Source organism: Bubalus bubalis, chromosome 3 (genome assembly GCF_019923935.1).
Source record: "Bubalus bubalis isolate 160015118507 breed Murrah chromosome 3, NDDB_SH_1, whole genome shotgun sequence".
In the NCBI taxonomy this organism is placed as follows: domain Eukaryota; kingdom Metazoa; phylum Chordata; class Mammalia; order Artiodactyla; family Bovidae; genus Bubalus; species Bubalus bubalis.
The window spans coordinates 44364404-44390494 of record NC_059159.1 but is presented as its reverse complement, the minus strand read 5'-3'; the positions used below and the strand labels follow the sequence as shown (position 1 = coordinate 44390494).

The 26091-nt window shown below is 36.1% G+C and overlaps 1 protein-coding gene across 14 annotated transcripts in view; it reads right to left on the bottom strand.

The window, feature by feature from the left end:
* Positions 1-26091, bottom strand: part of NF1 (neurofibromin 1) — a 265468-nt gene that overhangs the window by 163906 nt on the left and 75471 nt on the right. For 13 of the 14 annotated variants that reach the window (XM_044939527.1, XM_044939531.1, XM_025281027.2 and 10 more), the window contains exons 8-14: positions 25524-25681; positions 16601-16774; positions 15155-15277; positions 14825-14899; positions 9500-9631; positions 7248-7382; positions 3619-3732 (exon numbers count right to left, since the gene is read on the bottom strand). In XM_044939527.1, the coding sequence (XP_044795462.1) occupies positions 3619-3732; positions 7248-7382; positions 9500-9631; positions 14825-14899; positions 15155-15277; positions 16601-16774; positions 25524-25681 (911 nt within the window). Of the gene's footprint in view, positions 1-3618; positions 3733-7247; positions 7383-9499; positions 9632-14811; positions 14900-15154; positions 15278-16600; positions 16775-25523; positions 25682-26091 lie in introns of those variants that run through there. The other variant, XM_025281032.2, reaches the window with a different exon arrangement.

The following is a 26091-nucleotide window of genomic DNA, read 5'->3' as shown; positions in this document are numbered from 1 at the left end:
TTAGACTAGATTAACAGATATACAGAAAACATTCCATCCAAAAGCAGCAGAATACACACTCCTTTCCAGGTGTACATGGAACAGTCTTCAAGATAGATCACATGCTAGACCACAAAACAAGTCTCAATAAATTTAAGAAGACTGAAATCATATCAAGATTCTTTTCCAACCACAACACTATGAGACTAGACATCAAGGAAAAAAATATGGAAAGCACAACTATATGGAAGTTGCCAATGGGTTACTGAAGAAATCAAAGAAATAAAAAGATACCTGCAGACAAATGAAAATGAAAACACGATGATCCAAAATCTATGGGATGCAACATAAGCAGTTCTAAGAGGGAAGATTCCCCCTAGTTCTAAGAGGAAGCCTAGCCCAGGAAACTAGAAAAATCTGAAATAAACAAGTTAAACCTAAAGGAATGAAAAAAAGAACAAACAAAACCCAAAGTTAGTAGAAGAAAATTATAAAGATCAGAGCAGAAATATTTAAATAGAGACTAAAAAATAAAAGATCAATGAACCTAACAGCAGTTCTTTGAAAAGATAAAACTGATAAACTTTTAGCCAGACTCATCAAGAAAAAAAGGGAGAGGGCCTAAAATATAAAATCAGAAATGAAAAAGGTGAAGTTGTATTTCTGGAACCACAGAAGTACAAAGGATCATAAGAGATTACTATGAACAGTTACATGTTAATAAAATGGATACTCTAGAAAAAAAAACAAATTCCTAGAAAGGTACAATCTTCAAGACTGACTCAAGAAGAAATAGAAAATATGAACAGACCATATTGAAATTGTATCACCAGTAATGAAACTGAATCAATAATAAAAAAATTCTCAACAAACAAAAGCTCAGGACCAGATGGTTTCACAGGTGAATTCTACCATTTAGTGAAGAGCTAACACCTATCCTTCCCAAACTATTACATAGGAAGGACTGCTTCCTCCCTCATTTTATGAAGCTACCACCTTGATACCAAAATTAGACAAATATATCACAAAAAAATTGTAGGCCAATATCACTGATGAATACAGATGTAAAAATTCTCAACAAAGTATTAGTAAAAAATTAGCAAAATACATTAAAAGGATCACACACCATGATCAAGTGGGATTTATGCCAGGGATGCAAGAATGTTTTAATATCTACAAATCAGCCAATGTGATACATTAACAAACTGAAAAATAAAAATCCTACAATCATCTCAATTGACGCAGGAAAAAGCTTCTGATAAAATTCAACATCAGTCTGTGATCAAAAACAACTCTCTGGAAAGTGGGCATAGAGGGAACATACCTCAACAAAGGCCAATTACAACAGACCGACAGCTAACATCAATATTCAATGGTAAAAACCTGAAAGCATTTCCTTGTAAAATCAAGGGAAAAAGACAAGGATCCTCTTTCTTGCCACTTTTATTCAACACAGTTTGGAAGTCCTAGTCACAGCAATCAGAGAAGAAAAAGAAATTAAAGAAATCCAAATTGGAAAGGAAGATTAAAACTGTCACTGTTCACAGATGACATGATACACATAGAAAATCCTACAGACAGCTACCAAAAAACTATTAGAATTCATCAATAAATTCAGTAAAGTTACAGGGTGCAAAATTAATATACAGAAATCTGCCACATTTCTTTACACTAATTATGAAATACTAGAAAGAAATTCATGAAACAATCCCATTTACCATTGCATCAAAAAAAAAGTTATATACCTTGGAATAAACCTACCTAAGGAGGCAAAAGACCTATACTCCAAAAGACTGAAAGACACTGATCAAAGAAATTGAAGATAACACACAGATTGATAGATACACTATGTTCTTGGGTTGGAAGAATCAATACTGTTGGAATGACTATACTACCCAAAGCACTCTACAGATTTAATGCAATCCCTATCAAAATTCCAATGGTATTTTTCAGAGAATCATAAAAAAATAATTTTAAAATTTGTATGGAAACACAAAGGATTTAGAAAAGCCAAAACAAACTTGAGAAGGAACAGACCTGGAGGAATCATGCCCCCTGACCTTAGACTGTACTATAAAACTACAGTCATCAAAACAGTATGGAACTAGCACAAAACCAGATACACTGATCAATGGAACAGGATAGAGGACCCAAAAATAAGCCCATGCACTTACGGCCAAACTATGACAAAGGGGACAAGAATACACAATGGAGAAAAGACAGCCTCTACAGTAAGTGGTGCTGAGAAAACTGGACAGCAGTTTTCCTTACATAAAATAAGGAAATTAGAACATTCTCTAACACAATACATAAAAATAAACTCAAAATGGATTAAAGACTTAAATGCAAGACCAGAAACCATAAAACTCCTAGAGGAAATATAAGCAGAACACTCTTTGACATAAACGGTAGCAGTATTTTTTTTAGATCTGTCTCCTAAGGCAAGGGACGCAAAAGTAAACAAATTGGACCTAATTAAACTTAAAAGCTTTTGCACAGCAAAGGAAACCATTGACAAAATGCAAAAACAGCCTACTGAATGGGAGAAAATATTTGCAAATTATATGACTGATAAGAGATTAATATTCAACATACATAAATAGCTCATACAATTCAACATTAAAAAAAAAAAAAAACCAAACAACCCAATTTTTAAAAATCGGCAAAAGAACTGAATACACATGTTTTCAAAGAAGACATACAAATAGACAACAGGCATATGAAAAGATGCTCAACATCCCTGATCATCAGGGAAATGAAAATCAAAACCACATGATATGTTACTTCACACCTGTCAGGATGGCTGTCATCAAAAAGAACACAAATAACAAATGATAGTGAGAGCATGGAGCAAAGGGAACCCTTGTACATTGTTGGCAGGAATGTAAATTGGTACAGCCACTGTACAGCACAGTATGTAGGTTCTTTAAAAAAACTAAAAATAGAACTACCATATAACCCAGCAATTCCACTTCTGGGTACATATCCATAAAAACTAAAAACACTAATTAGAAAAGGTACATACACCCCAATGTTTATAACAGTATTATTTACAATTCCCAAGATACAGAAACAACCTAAGTGTCCATCAATGGACATATGAATGTGTCTTTATATACATGAATGTATAAAGATGTGTGTGTGTGTACATATATATATACACACACACATACATACATACAATAGAATACTATTCAGTCATAAAAAAAGAAAGAAATTTTGCCATTTGCAGCAATGCAGATGGACTTGGTGGACATTATGCTATATAAAATAAGTCAGAGAAAGACCATATGATATCACTTATATGTGGAAACTGAAAAATCCACAAACTAGTGAATATAACAAAAAAGAAGCAGACTCACAAATATAGAAAACAAACTAGTGGTTACCAGTAGAGGGAGTTCCGGGGGTGGACAATACAGGTATTGGGGAGTGGAAGGTACAAACTGCTGGATGTAAGGTGGGCTCAAGGATGTACTGTACAACATGGGGAATACAGGCAATATTTTGTAGCAACTCTAAATGGAAAGTAACCATTAAAAATTGGATAAAAAATTTTTAAGGAACAGAATTTAAAAAACAAGAATCTACATAGTTACAATGCTACATTTAAGAGCCTAGAATTCATTTTCCCCTTACCTCCATTGCTTCCTGGGCAATCTCTGGCATGTGTGACTGAGGGACCAGTTGGACAAGCCCTGTAATTAATTCTGCAGTACTGCCCTGGGTTTCAGGCCCCTGTTTTCTTGGATTCTGCAAAGAAAAAAGCAAATTTCAATTAAAAACAAAATCACAGGACAGGGGCCAAAGGGTGGAGGGAATGGAGACTGACAGCTAATGGGTTTTAGGTTTATTGTTGAGGTGATAAAAGTGTTCTAGACCTAGACAGTGTGATGGCTACACAGCCTTGTATACACAAAACCCAGTGAACTGTCACTTTAAGAGGCAAATTTCATCATATGTGAATTTTACCTCAAAAATAAACACTATAAGATTTTTTAAAATTAAAAAGCTGCTGGGAGGGAGATGGGAGGGGGGTTCATGACGGGGGGACACATGTGTACCCGCAGCTGATTCATGTCGATGTATAGCAAAAACCACCACAATATTGTAAAGTAACTATCCTCCAATTAAAATAAATAAATTAATTTTAAAAACTGCTCTTGTTAAGAATTATCTTAATCTACATCTATACTTCTTCATTAATTTAAATAATATCCAGAGAAAATTCTAATTAAAACAAAAACTAGGTACTAGCTTTTCATAAGAAATTATATCAATAATAGGAGAAATAAATTATTTTTTTCAGCAACACTACATTGACTAAATAATATATCTCTGAATTGGAACTTACGGTTTTGGATCTCAAAACTACTGTGATGAAAGGCAAAGTACATGCATGCTTGATGAGAATGACACAGTTATCCTGTGTTGCCCTTTTGTCCAACACAAGGACCTAACCACATTCACATAACACTAGTAATATTAGTGTTAATGTTAATCCACACCTCCAGATACCCATACTTCAGGCTTTTTCACGGTAGAAAGACATTGAATACAAAGCAAAATGGTATATATAAATGTGAATGTCTACCTACTTAAAGAGACTAAAATGCTTCCTTGTAACTTGGAAGAATCTATTTCCATTTCAAGCATATATGGTTCATTTAAGTGAAGCCAATACAACTAGTGCTCTTATTTTATTTTGCTAACTCCCTTACCCCCATGCGTGTGTGTGTGTGTATATTTATGTATCAGAAAATAGGCCATTTTGAACTATATATATATATATATAATTTCAATTAAAAGCAAAAGGTATAAAGGACAGAAAATAATCAGATCAACAAGTTTAAACTGCAGATGAAAAAGAACTATGAAGCTACATGCTGGTATGAGCACCTGTAACAGAAAAATGTGGTATAATCAGGAATGCTTCCTTAGGGCTGTGGTAACAGCTCAGAATTAGTAGGAATTACTATGTGAAGAGGAGAGGGATGCATATTGTAGGCAGAGGATTTCAAGTGCATGGACAGGCAGGAAGGAATGTAGTAAGAGGGAGTGAAAGGCAGGCCATCATAACTAGGGTAAAGAAGACAAATATAACTCTAGATGTTGCAGAGGTGATTGGTGGGAGTCAAAAGTTGCATGACCTTATAGGTCTATTAGGAGTTCAGTCTCTATCCTCAAAGCTATTTCAACCAAAAGATTTTAAGCTGGGCAGAAAGCATAATATTTTCTTTTTGAAGAGATAACTGTAACTTTAGTGGAGAGAAATGATTAAAAGAAAGCAGGAAATGATGTAAGTTGAACAACTAGGAACCTTGAAAAATTCAGAGTAATATGATTTAAGATAGAGACAGTAAAGACAGAAGACAATAAAAATGCATTACTTTAAAATATCATGATTGAGATCATTTAATAGTTATTCCTATATTTATCCTACTTACAAAAATTTAGGTTTTTTATAAGTAAAAATATAAAATAATCAAATATTTACAATGAATCTTTCACTATTTTAACTTACCTTTCATTACTCTGAGAAAAGTGGTTTAACCACTAGATGGCAGCAAAGAAGATAATTTCAACTTTGATCTGTCTCTGCCTGCTAATTTCAAACTTGGAAAATTGCTTAAATTCTTGTTCCTTGACAATAAAATATTTAACACAGAAAGCACTGGTGACTTTGATGCATTCTTTGATCCTGAATTACATCCACGCAAACAGAGTGATGCTAATTTATGACATGCATGATGAAATAACACCTCAAGTAATGTGTGCTACATAACAAAGAAATGAGGGGAAAAGGTATTTCATTCCTTTTATAAAGTCTTAATAATAGATTTTAAGACTTTTTCCATACCAAAGTTCTAACAATTTCTTCTATCAGACTTCCAAATTTGGATGGACTTTTCAAAGAGTTCAAAACAACATAGGCCATTCTGGGGGTCACTAATCCTTTTGGGAATTCTGTTTCTCCTCCCTCTCTTAGAAAAACATATTTTTTAAATTCAGGGGGTTCAAAGAACTCTTGAAACTATGGACGTCAGTTTATATACTTCTACAGTATAGTAATTTGAAAAATACACCATCAAAATTAAAAGTATACTTAGCACTTAAGCCTGTTACTCAAAGCAACAGGAAATTGTTTTAGATACTGTTTTCCCAGGACTGGAAAATTTCACAGAGGTTAAATATGTTATGCTATGAGCTTCAAAATATATTTCTGCTATGTTTGGGGCATTAATAATATTAATGTTAATGTTAACTGTATTTTAATAATAGTAATAACATCCTAACATTTATGTAGTACTCATTATGCATCTATTCTGCATTGTTCCTAAGAGCATAACATGTAATATCTCAGTCTGCTTAACAATACGAATTATTATCATTATCACAATATTTCAAATAAGAAAACTAAAGCACATGGATTTCCCTGGTGGTCCAGTGGTTAAGACTCCACACTTCCAAAGCAAGGGGCATGGGTTCAATCCCTGGTTGCGGAACTGGCTCAACCCCCAGTCAGGGAACTAAGATCCTGCAGGACCTGTGCTGTGGTCAAGAAATAAAACTAAAGCATAGAGAGGTTAAGTCACCCAAATCACATAGCTAGTAAGTCTCCAGAGGCCATGCTTTTCAGCATTTCATATAACTGCCACTCATTTTCATTTGTTAGTTCCTAACTATCTTGTATATTACAGTAATGCTCTCAGAAATCTAATACCAACTCAGGCTGTAAAACAAGAGTAACCACAATACTTGAGTGCTAACCATACTCGTTTTTATCTCCTTTTCCTCCCAATACAGTATAGCCAGGAAAAGTCAGTGATAATAAAAAGCTGATGATAGGAAGAAATAAGGATATAAGAACTCAATTTTTAGGCAACAGTGACTGGAGACTTAAAAAAAAAAACAAAACTGAACAGATATAGGAAGCACTTGATTTATGTCTGCTTCATTATATCCAGACCCCATCCTAGGATTATATCTGAATAATACATAATCGGGTAGCAGGGTATGGACAGAAGACCTCACCAAAATATGTTAGTTTAATGATAAGAAAAAATAAGACAAAAGAGTAAGATCTGATCTAATTATATTAGTAATCTCTGTAAGTTCACTTTCTTAGGAATGTCAAGTTTCATGTATGATCAGGAAGGTTCAGTAAGTGTTCTTGAGCTAACAATCACCTTCAAGGTTTTGGCATTTTAGTAAAACCAAATTAAGTTAGTATAATAATTTCAAGGAATTTTATAAAAACTACTCACACAAAGCAAGAGCTTCGGATCTGCATGAATTAGTTTCACCATGGACAAGAGAAGATACTTGTAGCTTCTTGTCTCCAGGTCTGTAGGTTTTTCTTTAAATTTAAGGCTTGTTACTTTTTCTTTAAATGTAAGACTCTAAAAACAAAAATATGACATTCACCTTCTAAGAATCAGACATCAGAATCATGATAATAGCTATTCAACATTTTCAAATAAATCTATTTTTTAAAAACTTTGAAAAATAAAGGGACATATTATATACCGCCAAATGTGTGGTATTAGTAGAAACATTCAATAGAAAGTATAAGATTAACACAATCAAGCTTAAAAAGCAAATAAAAAGTATTTTTGCAATGTCTATATTGTTCTTAATTTTGTTGTCGTTATTCAGACTCTAAGTTGTATCTGACTCATTGCAACCCCATGGACTACAGCACGGCAGGCTCCCTGGTCCTCCACTATCTCTGAGTTCTGAGTTTGCTCAAATTCATGCCCACTGAGTCCGTGATGCTATCTAACATCTCATCCTCTGGCACCCCTTTCTCCTTCTGCCTTCCATCTTTCCCAGCATCAGGGTCTTTTCCAATGAGTCAGCTCTTCATATCAGGTAGCCAAAGTATTGGAGCTTCAGCTTTAGCAACAGTTCTTCCAATAAATATTCAGGGTTGATTTCCTTTAGGATTGACTGATTTGATCTCCTTGCTGACCAAAGGATTCTCAAGTCTTTTCCAGCACCACAACTCGAAAGCATCAATTCTTCAGTGCTCAGCCTTCCTCTTACATTATTCTTATATAATCTTATATATATTCTTATATAATCTTGCAAAAAGTTTAAGCGAAAATCCGCTAAGATACTAAAATCTTTAAAATAAGGTTGGTTGACTCCTATGTTAAAAACAATTTTCCAAATGTTAAAACAGGGATAAGATATTTATTCTATAGCTCTCACAGATATAGTGAGTAACTCATGTAATAAAATATCTCATACACATATAAACATTTCATAGAAACAACAATGACATTATCAACTGTAAGATGCACCAATATTTTATGTATCATAAGGAATGAAAACTGTCAACTGCAAGATATCATACAAATAAGATCCACTCCCAAATTCAGAAATGTTAAACAGGTGCTTCTTAGAATTGATGGAATATGCTAGACAGGCAATCTCTGTATTTAATAGTTTTTCTTTTTCCTTTAATGGCATTCCATCTCTCAAGTTACAGAATGCATGTATTTTGCCAGAAGAACACTGATAGAACAAAGAGAGCTTTCTTTGAGAAAAATTCAATCATGCAAAATGTGTTTCAATTACAGAGATACTATTGTAGAATACTATAATTATGGATGCTATTCAACCAAAAATCCAACATTATATTCTGGATCCAATACTACCTTTTTTATCTATTCTTATAAAACATTTCCCCTTTTCTTTTTTAGAAGGAAACAAAAATACATGCTTTTGACATGTATGTTTTTATATGCACATAGTGTTCTTGCCTGGAGAATCCCAGGGACGGGGGAGCCTGGTGGGCTGCCGTCTATGGGGTCGCACAGAGTCGGACATGACTGAAGCAACTTAGCAGCAGCAGCATATGCAAATTACACAGATGGGAGATTATCCAGCATCTATGGACTCTTAATAAAAAATGTCCATGTAAGCAAGCAGATGCATTATCTATAACATGCAGCAATTATTCCCAATGTTTATGTGTGAGAAAAGTGTTTGTTATAATGCCCAAGAGCACTGAAGGTTTTTGTCCTTTTGTTTAATGAAATATGAGATATTTTTAAATATAAACTTTGAATTTTACTTCTAATTTTCTGTGTGCAATATGTAGCATCCAATGGGCAAAACAGTGACTTAGCAGGAACATTCACTCTAGCCCAGGAGTCAGTTTCCCCTACTCATCCCCAAAAGATAAAGAGCTAATCAAAGTATTTTGATTAGTAAGGAAAAATTAAAGGAAAAAGAAACAAAAAAAAAGAAAAGGTGACATTCACTAAGATTTTAACAGCATTTTGTTAGAAAATATCTCTAAGAAAAATTAGTTTAACCCACTGAAATAATGGAAAACATACATCATTAACTAGCATTGCAACAATACTGCAGTATTAGACATACCACAATTCTTATTGAAAAGTCTTATTTGATTTTCTAAAATAATCAAAACAGCAAGAATGGGATAAAGACAGTGAAAAAATGCAATCTCAAGAAGGTGGAATTCAAAATTCATGATTAATCTTACCGGTGCCATTCGTATTGCTGGGTGTGCTCCACAACCCTGGACTGCTTTATGAAGTGTTTCACCAAACATATTTCGAAGTTCAACTGAGTGGCAATATACAGCATCAATCTTAGGCCACCAATCCAATGCAGACTGGGGGAAAACAGAGACCATACGAAAGAAAAGTCCAAATCTGCACGAGTTATATGCTCTGGTTATCACTGTGGTTTCATGGTTGACTACTTCGTAAGAAACTTTCTAAGACCATGCAAACACACACTATGATTTCCAAAGTCTTCAAGTAATATCTTTAATTCAAACACCAAACCATACATCTATTTTAAAATATCATACTGAACATGAGACAAATAGCCCACTGCATGAGCATGAACATATGAGACTGTCTTTTCTCACTGATAATCTAATGAATCTGAAAAACAAAGATTTAGAGAGCTAATTCTGTAGCCAATCTTTTTTTTTGTAAGTTTAATGTTTTACACATTTCAGAAACGTATGCATATATAGTATATATTTTCCCAAAGCAAGAATGCTGTTATCAGTTTTAAAAGAGATCAATGGTTCAACACAGTGTTGAATATGTGGTAAACTATTATTTATACGCCTACAGACAAACAGCAATGATAATTACAACATGAAATTAGTAAATGAGATAAAGCTATTAGTAAACCTATAATCTTAAATTGATATGCAATGATGGCACAATACGTGAGAAGACTAATGATCACCACAAAGACAAAATGATCATAGCTAAATATTTTTAAAGGTAACTGGTTTTTTTAATGTAAATATCTTTCTGTAGTTCAACTTGTTTAGCTTTGGTTCTAGTCTTTAGTGCCTATTTTATTTGAAAGTGTATCTTTAACTTTTAAATGAAGTAATAACTATATTATGAAAAATGACAGCTATGAAAATCACTAAAACTATTAAGTTTGTCTCTCTGTGAATACAAAAATGACTGGATGAATTTTTCACTACATAATGGAGAGTATGCAAGGAACAGGATTACTTAAAATACAGGCTTTATAATACTCCTGTAATAAAAAATACCTGAAAGAACAATTTGAAACAGTAGATAAGGGGATATAATAGCTTCATATCCTGTTCCCAAGTTCCTTCTAATTCAACACTAAGCTAATTAAATTCTCAGCATCTAATTTCTTTAGCCCTAACCCTTAGAATATTTTGAGGAGCATCGGGTTATATTACCCAAACCTCAGATTTGGGATTATGAACTCTACTGAATTGTTGTTATTTAGTCACTACATCGTGTCTGACTCTTTTGTGACCCCACAGACTGTAACCCACCAGGTTCCTTCTGTCCAAGAGATTTTCCAGACAAGAATACTGGAGTGGAAAAAAAAAAAAAGAATACTGGAGTGAGTTGCATTTTCTACTCCAGGGAATCTTCTCAACTTAAAGATCAACCCACGTTTCCTGCTTGGCAGGCAGATTCTCCACTTGGCAGGTGGAGCCACATCTATGAATGTGTGTGTGCGTGCTCAGTCGCATCCAACTCTCTGTGACTCCATCGACTGCAGCCTGCCTGCATCTCCTGTCCATGGGATTTTTCAGGCAAGAATACTGAAGTGGGTTGCCATTTCCTACTTCAGGGGATCTTCACAACCCAGGGTTTGAACCTTCGTCTCTTGCATCTCCTGTACTGGCAGGCAGATTCGTTACCATTAGTGCCACCAGGGAAGCCAAGACACATCTACAGTGTACTATAAAACCAACTTACAAAATAAAATCAATACTTAATTCCACTCACAAAAAAACTTCAAAGCTATGAGGGAAGAAAAACTTTTATTTGGACAGTATGGTTGTCTCCATTTTTCTCTCAAATTCTTTATTTACTTCCTAACAAATGATTAAGTTTTATTAGTTTAGTTATATAGTGAATTCCTTACACTTTAGTCAATTTGGTCAGCTGACTTGCCCCAGGCAATCAATACTCCTTGATTTCCATATACTTACTAATTTATACAGCTTGTGTTAATCAACTTAAAGTAACAAAAGCTGAATAATCACAAAATGCACTGAGATAAGGGTTTCATACTGAGACCTCATACTGCACTCATGTCAGAAACTGCTTAAAGACATACGCATCCCATGTAACATCCTATCCAAATTATTATGTCATTGTGATAGCTGCTGAAACTGTCTCATGGTACCAGGTATACCCTACATGATTTTAACTTAAGATGTAGTTACTGACATAATTGCTATTTTATATAACAAATAAAGTCATTCATTTTAAAGTAAAAGATACACTTTCAAATAAAACAGGCACTAAAACCTGGACATCATGTAGTTGGTAAAAACTTTAGGGTTCCAAGCAATTATTAAATGTGTCCTTTCAGAAACTAGTCAATTAAAGTAGACTTATTCTTTTTTGTCCTTGAAAATCCTAAGTTTATTGTCAAGTAAATGGCAATACTTTTATAATATGAGCAAATCATATGGCAATTCTTCATGATTATTTCAATAAATTTCACATGCCTTGGAAATAATTTCTCTCAGCAGAAAGAGATCATCTCATTCTCAATATGTGAACTATCCATAAGTAAACTACAGCAAATTGCTATAAGGAAAAAACAATAGTAAGTATTAAGTACTATACCAGCTACAGCATGTTACACTGATGGGTGAAATATTTGGTTCCTATTGTATATATTATTTCCCAATGATAACAACATATCTAAACTAACCTAAAGGAAGCCTATAAAGATTAAGCACATAACAAAGATTTTATAGCTAAAATTCATCACTTATGGCATTCCATAATAAAAAAGATGACAGAACTACCCGTATCATTTTCGAAACGGATAAAAAGCTTAAATTATAATCAAATTCGAACAGTTACTAGACTTTCAGATTTCTTAAGAAGAAACGGGGGGACTCTTTTAGACCTAAAAACAGTACTTGTGAACTGAATATGAGTATGTGTCATGAAAGCAAAACAAAACTGTAAACATTATTACTACTTCTACATAAACCCTCAAAACCACATCAGTAATAAAACTTTTATCTAATTTGAGAATGCGGTAATTTTTAAAAATCTGTGAACTGGCTAAAGAACCGAGGAAGAAGAGAGCTCATGAGGTGTATTGAACCAAGAATCATTTAAAAGAAAATCTTTTACTATGAATAAATTTAAGATTAGGAGTTCAAATACCTAAGAAAAATTTCATGTGGTTTCAAGACAAAATATTTCTATAATAACTACATTCAGTGAATTCCATAATAGTCAATTCTATAAATTTGCTTATGTACACATAGTCCTTTTCAGTCAGAAAATACTTTAGATTCAGTATGTATTAGCCTCAAACCAAAGGAAAGAAAAACCCTAACAAGAAACAATTTATCAATCTATTATGTTATGATAAAGTATCATTATTAAGGTCCAATTTTAAAACTATTTTATAGACTCAAACTTATGCTCCTTTTCAAGCTACTCATTAAAAGGTTACTGATGCTTACTTAATATTTTAAAAGTTTAATCAATACAGGTTTTTCTTTACAAAAATAGATTTCTTAGACGTGGCCTGATACAGACACACTCCACCTTCACACATGCAGTACGCATTAGAGTATAGGAGGATGCACAACCACTTCACCATATACACTGAGGCATGCATGAAGTACCACTCCAGGCATGCTTTAAACCCACAAAGGAGCAGCTCAGCCACTTACAGCAGTGCCAAGTCCATGCTTGAAAGTGCTCTATATATTCAATTGTAGACAAAAATATTTCACAATTAAAGTAACTAGCCACAGAGTATCAAAAAAGTATATACTTGGGTTTATTAAATATAAGCTTTAAGCATTTATGTAAACCATCCACTCTAAAAAATGGAATGTTTTTAGTATTATAAGCCAAAGGATAAAAAAAGCAGTAACATTTTATTTCTGAATTACACATAAAATTGAAACGTAAAAATCATTGTTGTTTCTTTTTAAATAATGGCCTTGAAAATAAACCTTAAGGGCACAATGTCCTGGCTCATTACACTGGCAAAAGGAAAGCATAAAATTTTCTAAGTTTTTACTACAAATATACCTTATCTGCCATATCAGATTCATTAAACTTTCCCTTTTGAAAGAAATAGTAGTTAATGTTACTTCTACTTGTAACTGATCCTCAACTGAGAGAGGAATCATTCCCTCGGGCATTTTTAGTTATTCATAAAGTCTGGGGGCACAGATGGGAGAGGAAGGAAGTGGCGCAAATGGTACTTAATGAAATGAGGACCAAGGATACTGAATGTCCTACAATACACAAAGCAGTTCTGCATAACAAAGACTGTCCTGACCGAAAATGCTACTAGCACCCCACTGAGAAAAACTAAATGTGTCACTAATAGTTTTATTAATAGTTATTACTCTTCTGCAGGAATGGATAAAAGAAAATGTGGCAGAATTTGGTATAATTCAATACATCCAAGGCAATGAAGGTGGGAAGGACATCTTTAACTCCCCAGAGATACACTCTTAAAGTGAAATATTACTATAAAGAGGACAAGTATACCTAAGTTAACAATGATTAAAGTCTTTTTTTAAGGGAGGAAAAAATTTAAAAGTTGAACAATTTACACATACATGTGAATATCTAAAAATGGATGAAAGTGGAGCTACTATAAATAACACCTGAAAACCCTCAAAATATGATTTAGAAGAACAGAATTTTTTAAATCCCTGGTCCAAATATGGTAAGGTTACTATCTTTCCACTTAACATACTGACATCAGAGTTGAAGCCTTCACAAGTACCTTTTAATGCATTAACTTATTTTGTCTGGTATGATTTTGTATCGTATAAACACCTCAAAGTATCGAAGTATCATTTCATTTGTTTAAGGAAGAAAAGTACAAATATGACTCACCATTTTTATTTAATGTACATAATGGGCTACAACATAAATACTGCTACTTTTAACTTAAACAGTAAGGTGACAATTCAGAATGTATCAAATGCTGGGAAACAGCTGAGTATTAAAATAATACATAGAGCTTTAGGATGAAAATGTTAAATTATATTTTCAGGGACACTGTTCTCAAGGGTTTTGATCCAAAAATCTTTTAAGTTTAATCTTTCCAAAGGATCCTATTAACTCCATCTTCCTCAGTAAGGGTCCTGGGATCCAGATTAAATATGAAAAATACAATTGTATATCAGTTATTAGATAGAATCTTGTATGAGAAATCTTCCTGTATCATACATCTATATTCAAAATCTTTTGTAAACCAGAAACACCTTTCTTAAAAAGAAATAAGATAGGAAGAAAGAAAAAATTTTAAGCAATTTAGCAATACCTTTTGGACTTACATTGGTGATGATTCGATGGAGTGAATTTACCAGCACATAGTGAAATGTAGAAGGGGAATTCTGAGCCAGGCAGATCTACAGAGGAAAGAAAAAAACAGTAAACTATGTTTTTCTATGAGAAAAATATATAGTAATATATACGAGGACAAAAGGAACAACAAAAAACAAATGTTTAAAAAACAGAATATATTTTTTAGGATCTTGAAATTAACTTTAACATATAAAAAGAAATTCCGATAAAGGTGCACTCTATCATCTTTCTACTCATTTCACATTTATAAAGGATCAATGGCATCAGTAAATGAAACTGATCCAAATCGATGCTCTTACCTTGAAGTGTTGGTTATTGTGAGGGCTTATCCGGAAGCAAGAGACAAGGCAGTCGATCATTAGGTCCACATCTGCCGGCTGACTGCCCCTCGAGAATGGCTTACTCGGATTAAACAGCAGGTTCTATGAAAATTCCAAGCGAAAACAAAAGCTTTTCACGCAGTGTTTTTTCTACTAGTATTTAATAACAACATATAATCCACACAGATGGCAGTAACATGTAGTTGCCAGAAGAAACATAAAGTGCTAATATTGTGGCTCATGATAAAATTCTTACTAGACCACATATGGTTCCTTTCAGGCCCAAATTTCTACATTATTTTATACCCAAGTCTGAATATTTATGGAAATTTAAGAAAACTGGTTAATTCTGTGTTTTCTTCATATTCTAAGCCACTTAATGTAGCCCGAGGAGCAACAGCAAAAGCAGGTCCTACGAATTTAAAAAGTAAAAGTGAAAGTCACTTAAGTTCAGTTCAGTCCAGTCGTTCAGTCGTGTCCGACTCTTTGCGACCCCACGAATTGCAGCACGCCAGGCCTCCCTGTCCATCACCAACTCCCAGAGTTTACTCAAACTCATGTCCATGGAATCGGTGATGCCATCCAGCCATTTCATCCTCTGTCGTCCCCTTTTCCTCCTGCCCCCGATCCTTCCCAGCATCAGAGTCTTTTCCAATGAGTCAACTCTTCACATGAGGTGGCCAAAGTATTAGAGTTTCAGCTTTAGCATCAGTCCTTCCAATGAACACCCAGGACTGATCTCCTTTAGGATGGACTGGTTGGATCTCCTTGCAGTCCAAGGGACTCTCAAGAGTCTTCTCCAACACCACAGTTCAAAAGCATCAATTCTTCGGCGCTCAGCTTTCTTCACAGTCCAACTCTCACATCCATACATGACCACTGGAAAAACCATAGCCTTGACTAGACGGACCTTTGTTGGCAAAGTAATGTCTCTGCTTTTGAATATGCTGTCTAGGTTGGTCATAACTTTCCTTCCAAGGAGTAAGCGTCTTTTAATTTCGTGGCTGCAGTCACCATCTGCAGTGATTTTGGAGCCCCCAAAAATAACACTGTTTCCACTGTTTCTCATCTATTTCCCATGAAGTGATGGGACCAGATGCCATGATCTTAGTTTTCTGAACATTGAGCTTTAAGTCACATAGTCGTGTCCAACTCTGTGCAATCCCATGGACTATACAGTCCACGGAATTCTCCAGGCCAGAATATTGGAGTGGGTAGCCGTTCCCTTCTCCAGGGGATCTTTCCAACCCAGGAATTGAACCCAGGTCTCCTGCATTGCAGGCAGAGCTTAGCCACAAGGAAGAAGACTCAGAACCTCTATGTTAGCAATGATCTTCAAAATAAACTAGTATAGTATTTATACAAGAGATTTATTTTTCATTTAATATTTTTAAGTTTGTATAAGAGAAATAATAAGCATGTTACCTTAAGATCAACCACCATGGACTGAACCAGTAGAAAGATGACAGAGTTATCTTCCCAATTGATGTAAGTACTTGCTTTACACAGTTTGACACAGGCGATTGCAGCACTTTCAGTGAGCTGCCTGCTTCCTCCATGGCCGGCAAGTGCTTTTCGCAGACTGTCCAGAAACAACTTCTACAAAATCCAAATGCAGCAATGAGGTAATATATGAAATTTCTTGGATTTCAGACTGATCTAATAAAGTAACAAATTACCAGCCACTAAAAACTGTACAGAAATACTGATACATAATTGATACTCGTGGTTTTAAATTTCATAATTTTAAGTAGTTGTCATAATTTAAATGATTCTTGAATCAAAAAAATAAAAATAAAAAAAAGAATCTGTTGTTCCCTTTCTTTGCTGAATTATTAAAGGAACATGAGAAACAGTCCTTCCCAAACAATGTACTTGACTTCTCAACCCTGAATTTAGCCAATCAAATTCTCTTTTTATATTACCTTTAATTTCTAAACACTATTCTTTCTTGGTTATGGTCTATCTCAAACTGTTCCATCTTTACCTAAAACTGCAGGCTATATCCAACCTTCAGCCTTCTAACTAAGGATACGACACACTGAAAGCTGTTCGATTGCTCTAAATTCCATTCTGCACAGAAAATTATGCAGCTTGTAGAATACAGCTCCCTGACCTGGGATTGGACTGGGGTCCTCTGCATTGGGAGCACAGAGTCTTAGCCACTGGACCACCAGGGAAGTTCCTAATCCTAATCTTTAGATTTTTTCTAACTGCCTAAAGAATAAAGTTGAAACTCAAACTGGCTCACAATGTCTTCCAGATTACTCACTATCTGCTCTTCATCTTCACTTATAATTGCCTGTGAGCACCTTCCACTTTCTAGCTAACTTTTCTGAATATACCTTCAACATTTTTAGATCTATTTTCTTGATTTCCCTGGCTTGAATAACACTCATCTTTCTCTAATCTAAATTCCTTTCTTATTTCAAGTTCAACTAAGGTTCCACACCTCCTCCATAAAACTTTCCTCACTATTCAAGCTTTATTTGAATAGGTAAATACCTGGTAAACAGGTATTCTTGATAAATAATTTTTAATCCATAAAGAAATAACTTGGAATTCTAGGGAGACAGCAGTCTAAGCTATCCTTGACTCCCGATTTTTCCCCTAGCTCCTTCATTCCTTGGTCTCCATGTTCATCTCTTGTTTCTTGAGTTACAGTCATATTTCTCAGCCTCTCTTACAGTTAAATATGGCTATATGAATGAGTTCAATCAATGGAATGTGAATGAAAGTGATCCATGCCATTTAAGGGCCTGGCCCACAAAAATCCTCAGCATGCTTTTTTCTATGCTATCTTTTTTCCTTCTGGCTGGCAGAATGGAAACAACTCCTATAAAAGCCATGTATGAAAAAAAATGGCAGAATCTTTGCTGGCCAAGGTCCTAAGAAATCACAAAGAGGGAGACTGTCCTACAGAGCTACTCAGTACTATTTCATTAAGTATAAGAAAGTTCTATTGTGTTGAGCTGTTATACTACCTACCCTAATACAGATAGTAATACAACGAAAAATAATAATAAAATTTAGAAGTTGAAAAAAGAGAACTGCTTTTCACATATGATCTGCAGTCTAGGACTGGTGTAAATTAAAGCTGGATCTGATCTGTTTAGGGTTATATTTATTTGTTGTTTACTCCCTTGCTTCTTTTATCAGATCAGATCAGTTGCTCAGTCATGTCCGACTCTTTGCGACCCCATGAATCACAGCACGCCAGGCCTCCCTGTCCATCACCAATTCCCGGAGTTCACCCAGACTCACGTCCATCGAGTCAGTGATGCCATCCAGCCATCTCATCCTCTGTCGTTCCCTTCTCCTCCTGCCCCCAATCCCTCCCAGCATCAGAGTCTTCTCCAATGAGTCAACTCTTCACATAAGGTGGCCAAAGTACTGGAGTTTCAGTGCAAGGCATGATTTCAACTATAGCGCGCCGGCTGCGACGAACCATGCAGAAGCATGGCCGAGAGGAGCTACCCCTCACCCAAGGTCAGGGGCAGCGACGGAGAGTGCCAGGCTGCGACGGTGCAGGAGCAGCCGAGAGGAGCTACCCCATGCCCGAGGTTAGGGGTGGCGGCCGAGAGGAGCTACCCCATGTCCAAGGAGCGGCAGCTGTGTGGGTGCAGGAGGGCCGAGAGGAGCTACTCCACATTCAAGACTTACTCCACGTTCAAGGTCAGGAGGGGTGGTCGTGAGGAGATACCCCTCATCCAAGGTAAGGAGCAACAGCTGCACTTTGCTGGAGTAGCCGTGAAGAGATACCCCACGTCCAAGGTAAGAGAAACCCAAGTAAGACGGTAGGTGTTGCCAGAGGGCATCAGAGGACAGACACACTGAAACCATAATCACAGAAAACTAGCCAATCTGATCACACGGACCACAGCCTTGTCTAACTCAATGAAACTAAGCCATGCCGTGTGGGGCCACCCAAGACGGGCAGGAATGGTGGAGAGGTCTGACAGAATGTGGTCCACTGGAGAAGGGAATGCCAAACCACTTCAGTATTCTTGCCTTGAGAATCCCATGAACAGTACGAAAAGGTAAAATGATAGGATACTGAAAGAGGAAATCCCCAGGTTGGTAAGTGTCCGATATGCTACTGGAGATCAGTGGAGAAATAACTTCAGAAAGAATGAAGGGATGGAGCCAAAGTAAAAACAATACCCAGCTATGGATGTGACTGGTGATAGGAGCAAGGTCTGATGCTGTAAAGAGCAATACTGCATAGGAACCTGGAATGTTAGGTCCATGAATCAAGGCAAATTGGAAGTGGTCAAACAGGAGACGGCAAGAGTGAACGTTGACATTCTAGGAATCAGTGAACTAAAATACACTGGAATCGGTGAATTTAACTCAGATGACCATTATATCTACTACTGTGGACAGGAATCAGTTAGGAGAAATGGAGTAGCCATCATGGTCAACAAAAGAGTCAGAAATGCAGTACTTGTATGCAATCTCAAGAACGACAGAATGATCTCTATTCGTTTCCAAGGCAAACCATTCAATATCATGCTAATTCAAGCCTATGCCCCAACCAGTAACGCTGAAGTTGAACAGTTCTATGAAGACCTATAAGACCTTTTAGAACTAACACCAAAAAAGAATGTCCTTTTCATTATAGGGGACTGGAATGAAGAAGCAGGAAGTCAAGAGATACCTGAAGTAACAGGCAAATTTGGCCTTGGAGTACAGAATGAAGCAGGGCAAAGGCTAATAAGAGTTTTGCCAAGAGAATGCACTGGTCATAGCAAACACCCTCTTCCAACAACACAAGAGAAGACTCTATACATGGACATCACCAGATGGTCAACACCAAAATCAGATTGTTATATTCTTTGCAGCCAAAGATGGAGAAGCTCTATACAGTCAGCAAAAACAAGACCGGGAGCTGACTGTGGCTCAGATCATGAACTCCTTATTGCCAAATGGAGACTTAAATTGAAGCAAGTAGGGAAAACCACTAGACCATTCAAGTATGACCTAAATCAAATCCCTTATGATTATACAGTGGAAGTGAGAAACAGATTTAAGGGACTAGATCTGATAGATAGAGTGCCTGATGAACTATGGACTGAGGTTCGTGACACTGTACAGGAGACAGGGATCAAGATCATCCCCAAGAAAGAGAAATGCAAAAAAGCAAAATAGCTGTCTGAGGAGGCCTTACAAATAGCTGTGAAAAGAAGAGAAGCGAACAGCAAAGGAGAAAAGAAAAGATATAAGCATCTGAATGCAGAGTTCCAAAGAATAGCAAGGAGAGATAAGAAAGCCTTCCTCAGCAATCAATGCAAAGAAATAGAGGAAAACAACAGAATGGGGAAGACTAGAGATCTCTTCAAGAAAATTAGAGATACCAAGGGGACATTTCATGCAAAGATGAGCTCGATAAAGGACAGAAATGGTAGGGACCTAACAGAAGCAGAAGATATTAAGAAGAGGTGGCAAGAATACACAGAAGAACTGTACAAAAAAGATCTTCATGACCCAGATAATCACGATGGTGTGATCACTGACCTAGAGCCAGACATCCTGGAATGTGAAGCCAAGTGGGCCTTAGGAAGCATCACTACGAACAAAGCTAGTGGAGGTGATGGAATTCCAGTGGAGCGCTTTCAAATCCTGAAAGATGATGCTGTGAAAGTGCTGCACTCAATATGCCAGCAAATTTGGTAAACTCAGCAGTGGCCACAGGACTGGAAAAGGTCAGTTTTCATTCCAATCCCAAAGAAAGGCAATGCCAAAGAATGCTCAAACTACCGCACAATTGCACTCATCTCATACACTAGTCAAGTAATGCTCAAAATTCTCCAAGCCAGGTCAGCAATCCATGAACTGTGAACTTCCTGATGTTCAAGCTGGTTTTAGAAAAGGCAGAGGAACCAGAGATCAAATTGCCAACATCCGCTGGATCATGGAAAAAGCAAGAGAGTTCCAGAAAAACATCGATTTCTGCTTTCTTGACTATGCCAAAGCTTTTGACTGTGTGGATCACAATAAACTGTGGAAAATTCTTCAAGAGATGGGAATACCAGACCACCTGATCTGCCTCTTGAGAAATTTGTATGCAGGTCAGGAAGCAACAGTTAGAACTGGACATGGAACAAAAGACTGGTTCCAAATAGGAAAAGGAGTTCGTCAAGGCTGTATATGTGTCACCCTGTTTATTTGACTTATATGCAGAGTACTTCATGAGAAACGCTGGGCTGGAAGAAGCACAAGCTGGAATCAAGATTGCCGGGAGAAGTATCAATAACCTCAGATATGCAGATGACACCACCCTTACGGCAGAAAGTGAAGAGGAACTAAAAAGCCTCTTGATGAAGGTGGAAGAGGAGAGTGAAAAAGTTGGCTTAAAGCTCAACATTCAAAACTAAGATCATGGCATCTGGTCCCATCACTTCATGGGAAATAGATGGGGAAACAGTGGAAACAGTGTCAGATTTTATTTTGGGGGGCTCCAAAATCACTGCAGATGGTGACTGCAGCCATGAAATTAAAAGACGCTTACTCCTTGGAAGGAAAGTTATGACCAACCTAGATAGCATATTCAAAAGCAGAGACATTACTTTGCCAACAAAGGTTCGTCTAGTCAAGGCTATGGTTTTTCCAGTGGTCATGTATGGAAGTGAGAGTTGGACTGTGATGAAAGCTGAGCACCGAAGAGTTGATGCTTTTGAACTGTGGTGTTGGAGAAGACTCTTGAGAGTCCCTTGGACTGCAAGGAGATCCAACCAGTCCATTCTGAAGGAGATCAGCCCTGGGATTTCTTTGGAAGGAGTAATGCTGAAGCTGAAACTCCAATACTTTGGCCACCTCATGTGAAGAGTTGACTCATTTGAAAAGACCCTGATTCTGGGAAGGATCAGGGGCAGGAGGAGAAGGGGAAGACAGAGGATGAGATGGTTGGATGGCAGCACCAACTCGATGGACATGAGTTTGGGTAAACTCTAGGAGTTGGTGATAGACAAGGAGGCCTGGAGTGCTGTGATTCATGGGGTCGCAAAGAGTTGGACACGACTGAGCGACTGAACTGATCTGACTGAAGCATGACTACCAAAGCCTGCGAGGAGCTCTGCCACAGTGCCAAAGGCTACCTGTGGGAGCCCAGCCAGCAAAACCAAGCATTTCTCACAGGATACTAGCTCAAGACACCTATAGGGTAGTTCCAAGAGTGGTTTTAAAGATTTATATTAAATTCTGCACCCTACTGAAATGATATACATTCTACTGTGATGATTGTGGGGCACTTTTTTTAAACAAATATGTACCACTATTTTCTAACCACAATTAAATTTTTTAAATCACCCAAAAACTACCAATTTGGAAACTATAAAACATTCCTCTAAGTCAAATATGGTATCATTATTTAAGAGAAATCAGAGATTTAAAACTACTAAAATTAAGAACACTTCATCTGAAAACCAAGACCGCTACAACAAAGTATTCAAAACCTTATAGAAAGTTCGACAATTTTTTAAAAAGGTGGAAATAGATGAACTAAACCATTACCTCAAAAAATAAATGCTATAAAATATAAAGTTATAAGACCAAGTTTTTAAAGGCCAACAGTATAAATAAACTCTAGTAAACATGAATAAGGAAAAATGAGACATATTAGAAATGAGGAAACAGTCATAAACATGGATACTGAAGAAAATAATTAGAAGATAATATATAAATATTATAAACATATTCTGTCTACATATTTCTATATTATAAATAAAATATGCAGACATAGATATACATACTCTTTATTGATAAAACTGAAAAATATATCTATCAAAGATCAAAGAATAAACTGTTAAAAGTTACCTTAAAAGAGACAAAAATTCCTCAAAAAAAAAAAAAAGCTAACTATTCACACTGAAATGGTTGAGTAAATGAGGCTCATTAGTGTAACAGAATATTACCAAATACTTATATGAAAGTGTTAGATCTCTATCAACTATTTTGAGGAACAGATAAAATTGTCTTTTAAGTAAATAGAGTAATATGTATAAAATTATTTCATTTAAAAAATATAACAACCATCATATATGTGTATGTATTTTCATACAAACGACCAAGTAGATATGAATCGAAGGATACACCTATGAATAAAGGATAACCATTAACACTCATTAGCATATTAGAAATATGACTAGAAAAGAGAATAAATTAAAAATAATACATTTTTTTAAAACCAGAAAGATTTAAGATCTAAATTGTTTAACCTAGCAAAGTACTAAAAATATATACATACATGCTAAGTTGCTTCAGAATACTGGAGTGGGTTGCCATGCCCTCCTCCAGGGGATCTTCCCAAAACAGGGACTGAACCCAGGTCTCCCGCATTGCAGGTGGATGCTTTACTGTCTGAGCCAGCAGGGAAGCCCAAGAATACTGGAGTGGGTTGCCATGCCCTCCTCCTGAATTGCACGCACACACATGTGCGCACGCTTCCTGGTGACACAAGTGGTAGAAAACCCGCCTGCCAATGCAGAAGACATAGAAGATGTGGATTCGATTCCTGGATTGGGAAGATCCCCTGGAAGAGGGCATGGCAACCCACTCCAGTATTCTTGCCTGGAGAACCCCAAGGACAGACAAGCCTGGAGGCTACAGTCCAAAGGGTAGCAAAGAGTCGGACACGACTGAAGCGACTTAAAACAGCACAGCACACATATATATATATGCCTATTTCAAAACTCTTGGGTAGTGCCAGACACAAAGGTCACAGAGTGTATGATTCCATTTATATGAAATGTGCAGAATAAGCAAATACAGAGACAGAACATAGATCAGTGGCTGCCAGGGACTGGGGTGAAAGGGGAATAATGAATGACTGTTAACAGGCATAAGGTTTTTTTGTGGAGATGATGAAAAATTTCTGGAATTAGTGGTAGTGATTATACAACTTTTGGTTGAGTATACTAAAAACCACTGAATTATACACTTTAAAAGGTAAATCTTATAGTATGTGAATTATATCTCAATAAAATGAATAAATAAATCTTGGGGAGGAGAGAACTGACCCAAAAAGCTAGGGGAAAAAAGAGCAAAACTGAGTGGACTTCACAGAAATTTTAAATACCTAAATAGCAAAAACAAAAACCCATAAACAAAGTTTAAAAAGAGAAACCAAGTAAAAAAATGTACAGACACTCTACAGATCAATAAAAGACAAATAATTCAACAGAAAAATGAGTGATTCACAGAAGATAAACAAATGACCAATAAGCATTTGGAAAGACATAGCTGTGATTATTAAAATACAAATTCACTTAAGAGCACTAATGAACTCAAACCAGCTTTTTACCTATGTGTATTTTCCCAATAAACACAAACAAAAAACAAAATATTAAAGGAGTCCAAAACAATGAAACATGAAAAATGGTGTCCTCATAATGGGTAAGTTGGAATATAAATCTAAGGAGAGCACCAAAGCATCACAGACTCCCAAGGATTATCCAGTTCATTTATTTACCAGTCAATGCATAAATTCCCTACACAATATTTCTACAAAGTGTTGAATTCATTTAGCTGATTTTGAACATCTGCATCTACAGGCAACTCATGCAGAAGTCCATTTCATGCTTAGTCGGCTAAGGGTATAAATTTTAAATATTTATATTACAAAGAACATATTCTCAAAACAAACTGCATAAAGAAATTCAAATAAAACAATAAGGTTAAATACCCAGTTCTTACTTTAAAAAAATTATTAGCCCCTGAGAATTATCAGTTGTTACAGTGCCAAATGCAGTACAGATGGCGTATGTGGTACCCTGCTTTCCTAATAAAATGCTGTGAAAACTGTTCTAGAATGCCTACAATGAGTTACTAGGCCATTTCATTAGCACCAAATGGACACAAACCTAAGTACATGCAAAGACACCATAAAAGTGATGAATTTTAGTAGGGTGATTGCAGTGATTATTACAGAAAACTATGTTTAATACTATGTTTAATATTATCCTTTCTGGCAAAAGAATGCAACTATGGGATCGTTTTAAATCTTTAATCAATGAGGGTTATCACTAATACCATATTTTTCCTCCAACTAAATTCATGTCCAAGTATGTCTCTGCTAAGGCCAGCAAAAAAAATACCCACAATGATGCAACCAGAAATGGACAGAATGCTAAGCTTAAAGAAATATATACCTTGAGTAAAGTAAATTGCTTCCTGTGTATTTCCTGGCCATCTAGTGGTTAGGACTTGGCGCTTTCACTGCCAGGGCCTAGGTTCGATCCCTGGTTGGGAAACTAAGATCCTGCAAGCCGCACAGCATGGCCAAATGAAATTTTTTTTAAAAATATCATTTCACATCTGAACATAGTGGAAATAACTTTTCCCTCCTCACCTTATTCATGTTGTTTTCATCAACCACATCCTTGGATATATCCTGGATTATTTCTGGACACAAGATAAGCAGAATGATTTGTAGTGGCCAAACTGCTGCTTTACGTTTGGTGCTTTCAGCAAAACCATCCACTAAGTCAAACAGTTTTTCGGCACACTCTATGCGAAAAATACAAATATTAAATGATACTATTAGATGACAAGGAAATCTCTGGCATTAAATTAAAAGCTGACACTATTCAAAAACTAGCAAAGGCCACATTTTAAAAAGCTAAATCTGGAAGATCACTTAACTCTCAACAAATTCATTCAGGTAATCAAAAAAGTAATGTTATACTGTCTACGTATTACAAGAGCTATCTTGATCCACCCTGTTGTTGTTCAGTCGCTCAGTAGCATCTGATTCTTTGAGACCCCAGACTGCAGCACCCCAGGCTTCCCTGTCCTTCACCATCTCCCGGAGCTTGCTCAAATTCATGTCCTTTGAGTCGGTGATGCCATCCAACCACCTCATCCTCCATCGTCCCCTTCTCCTCCTGCCTTCAATCTTTCCCAGCATGTCTTTTCAA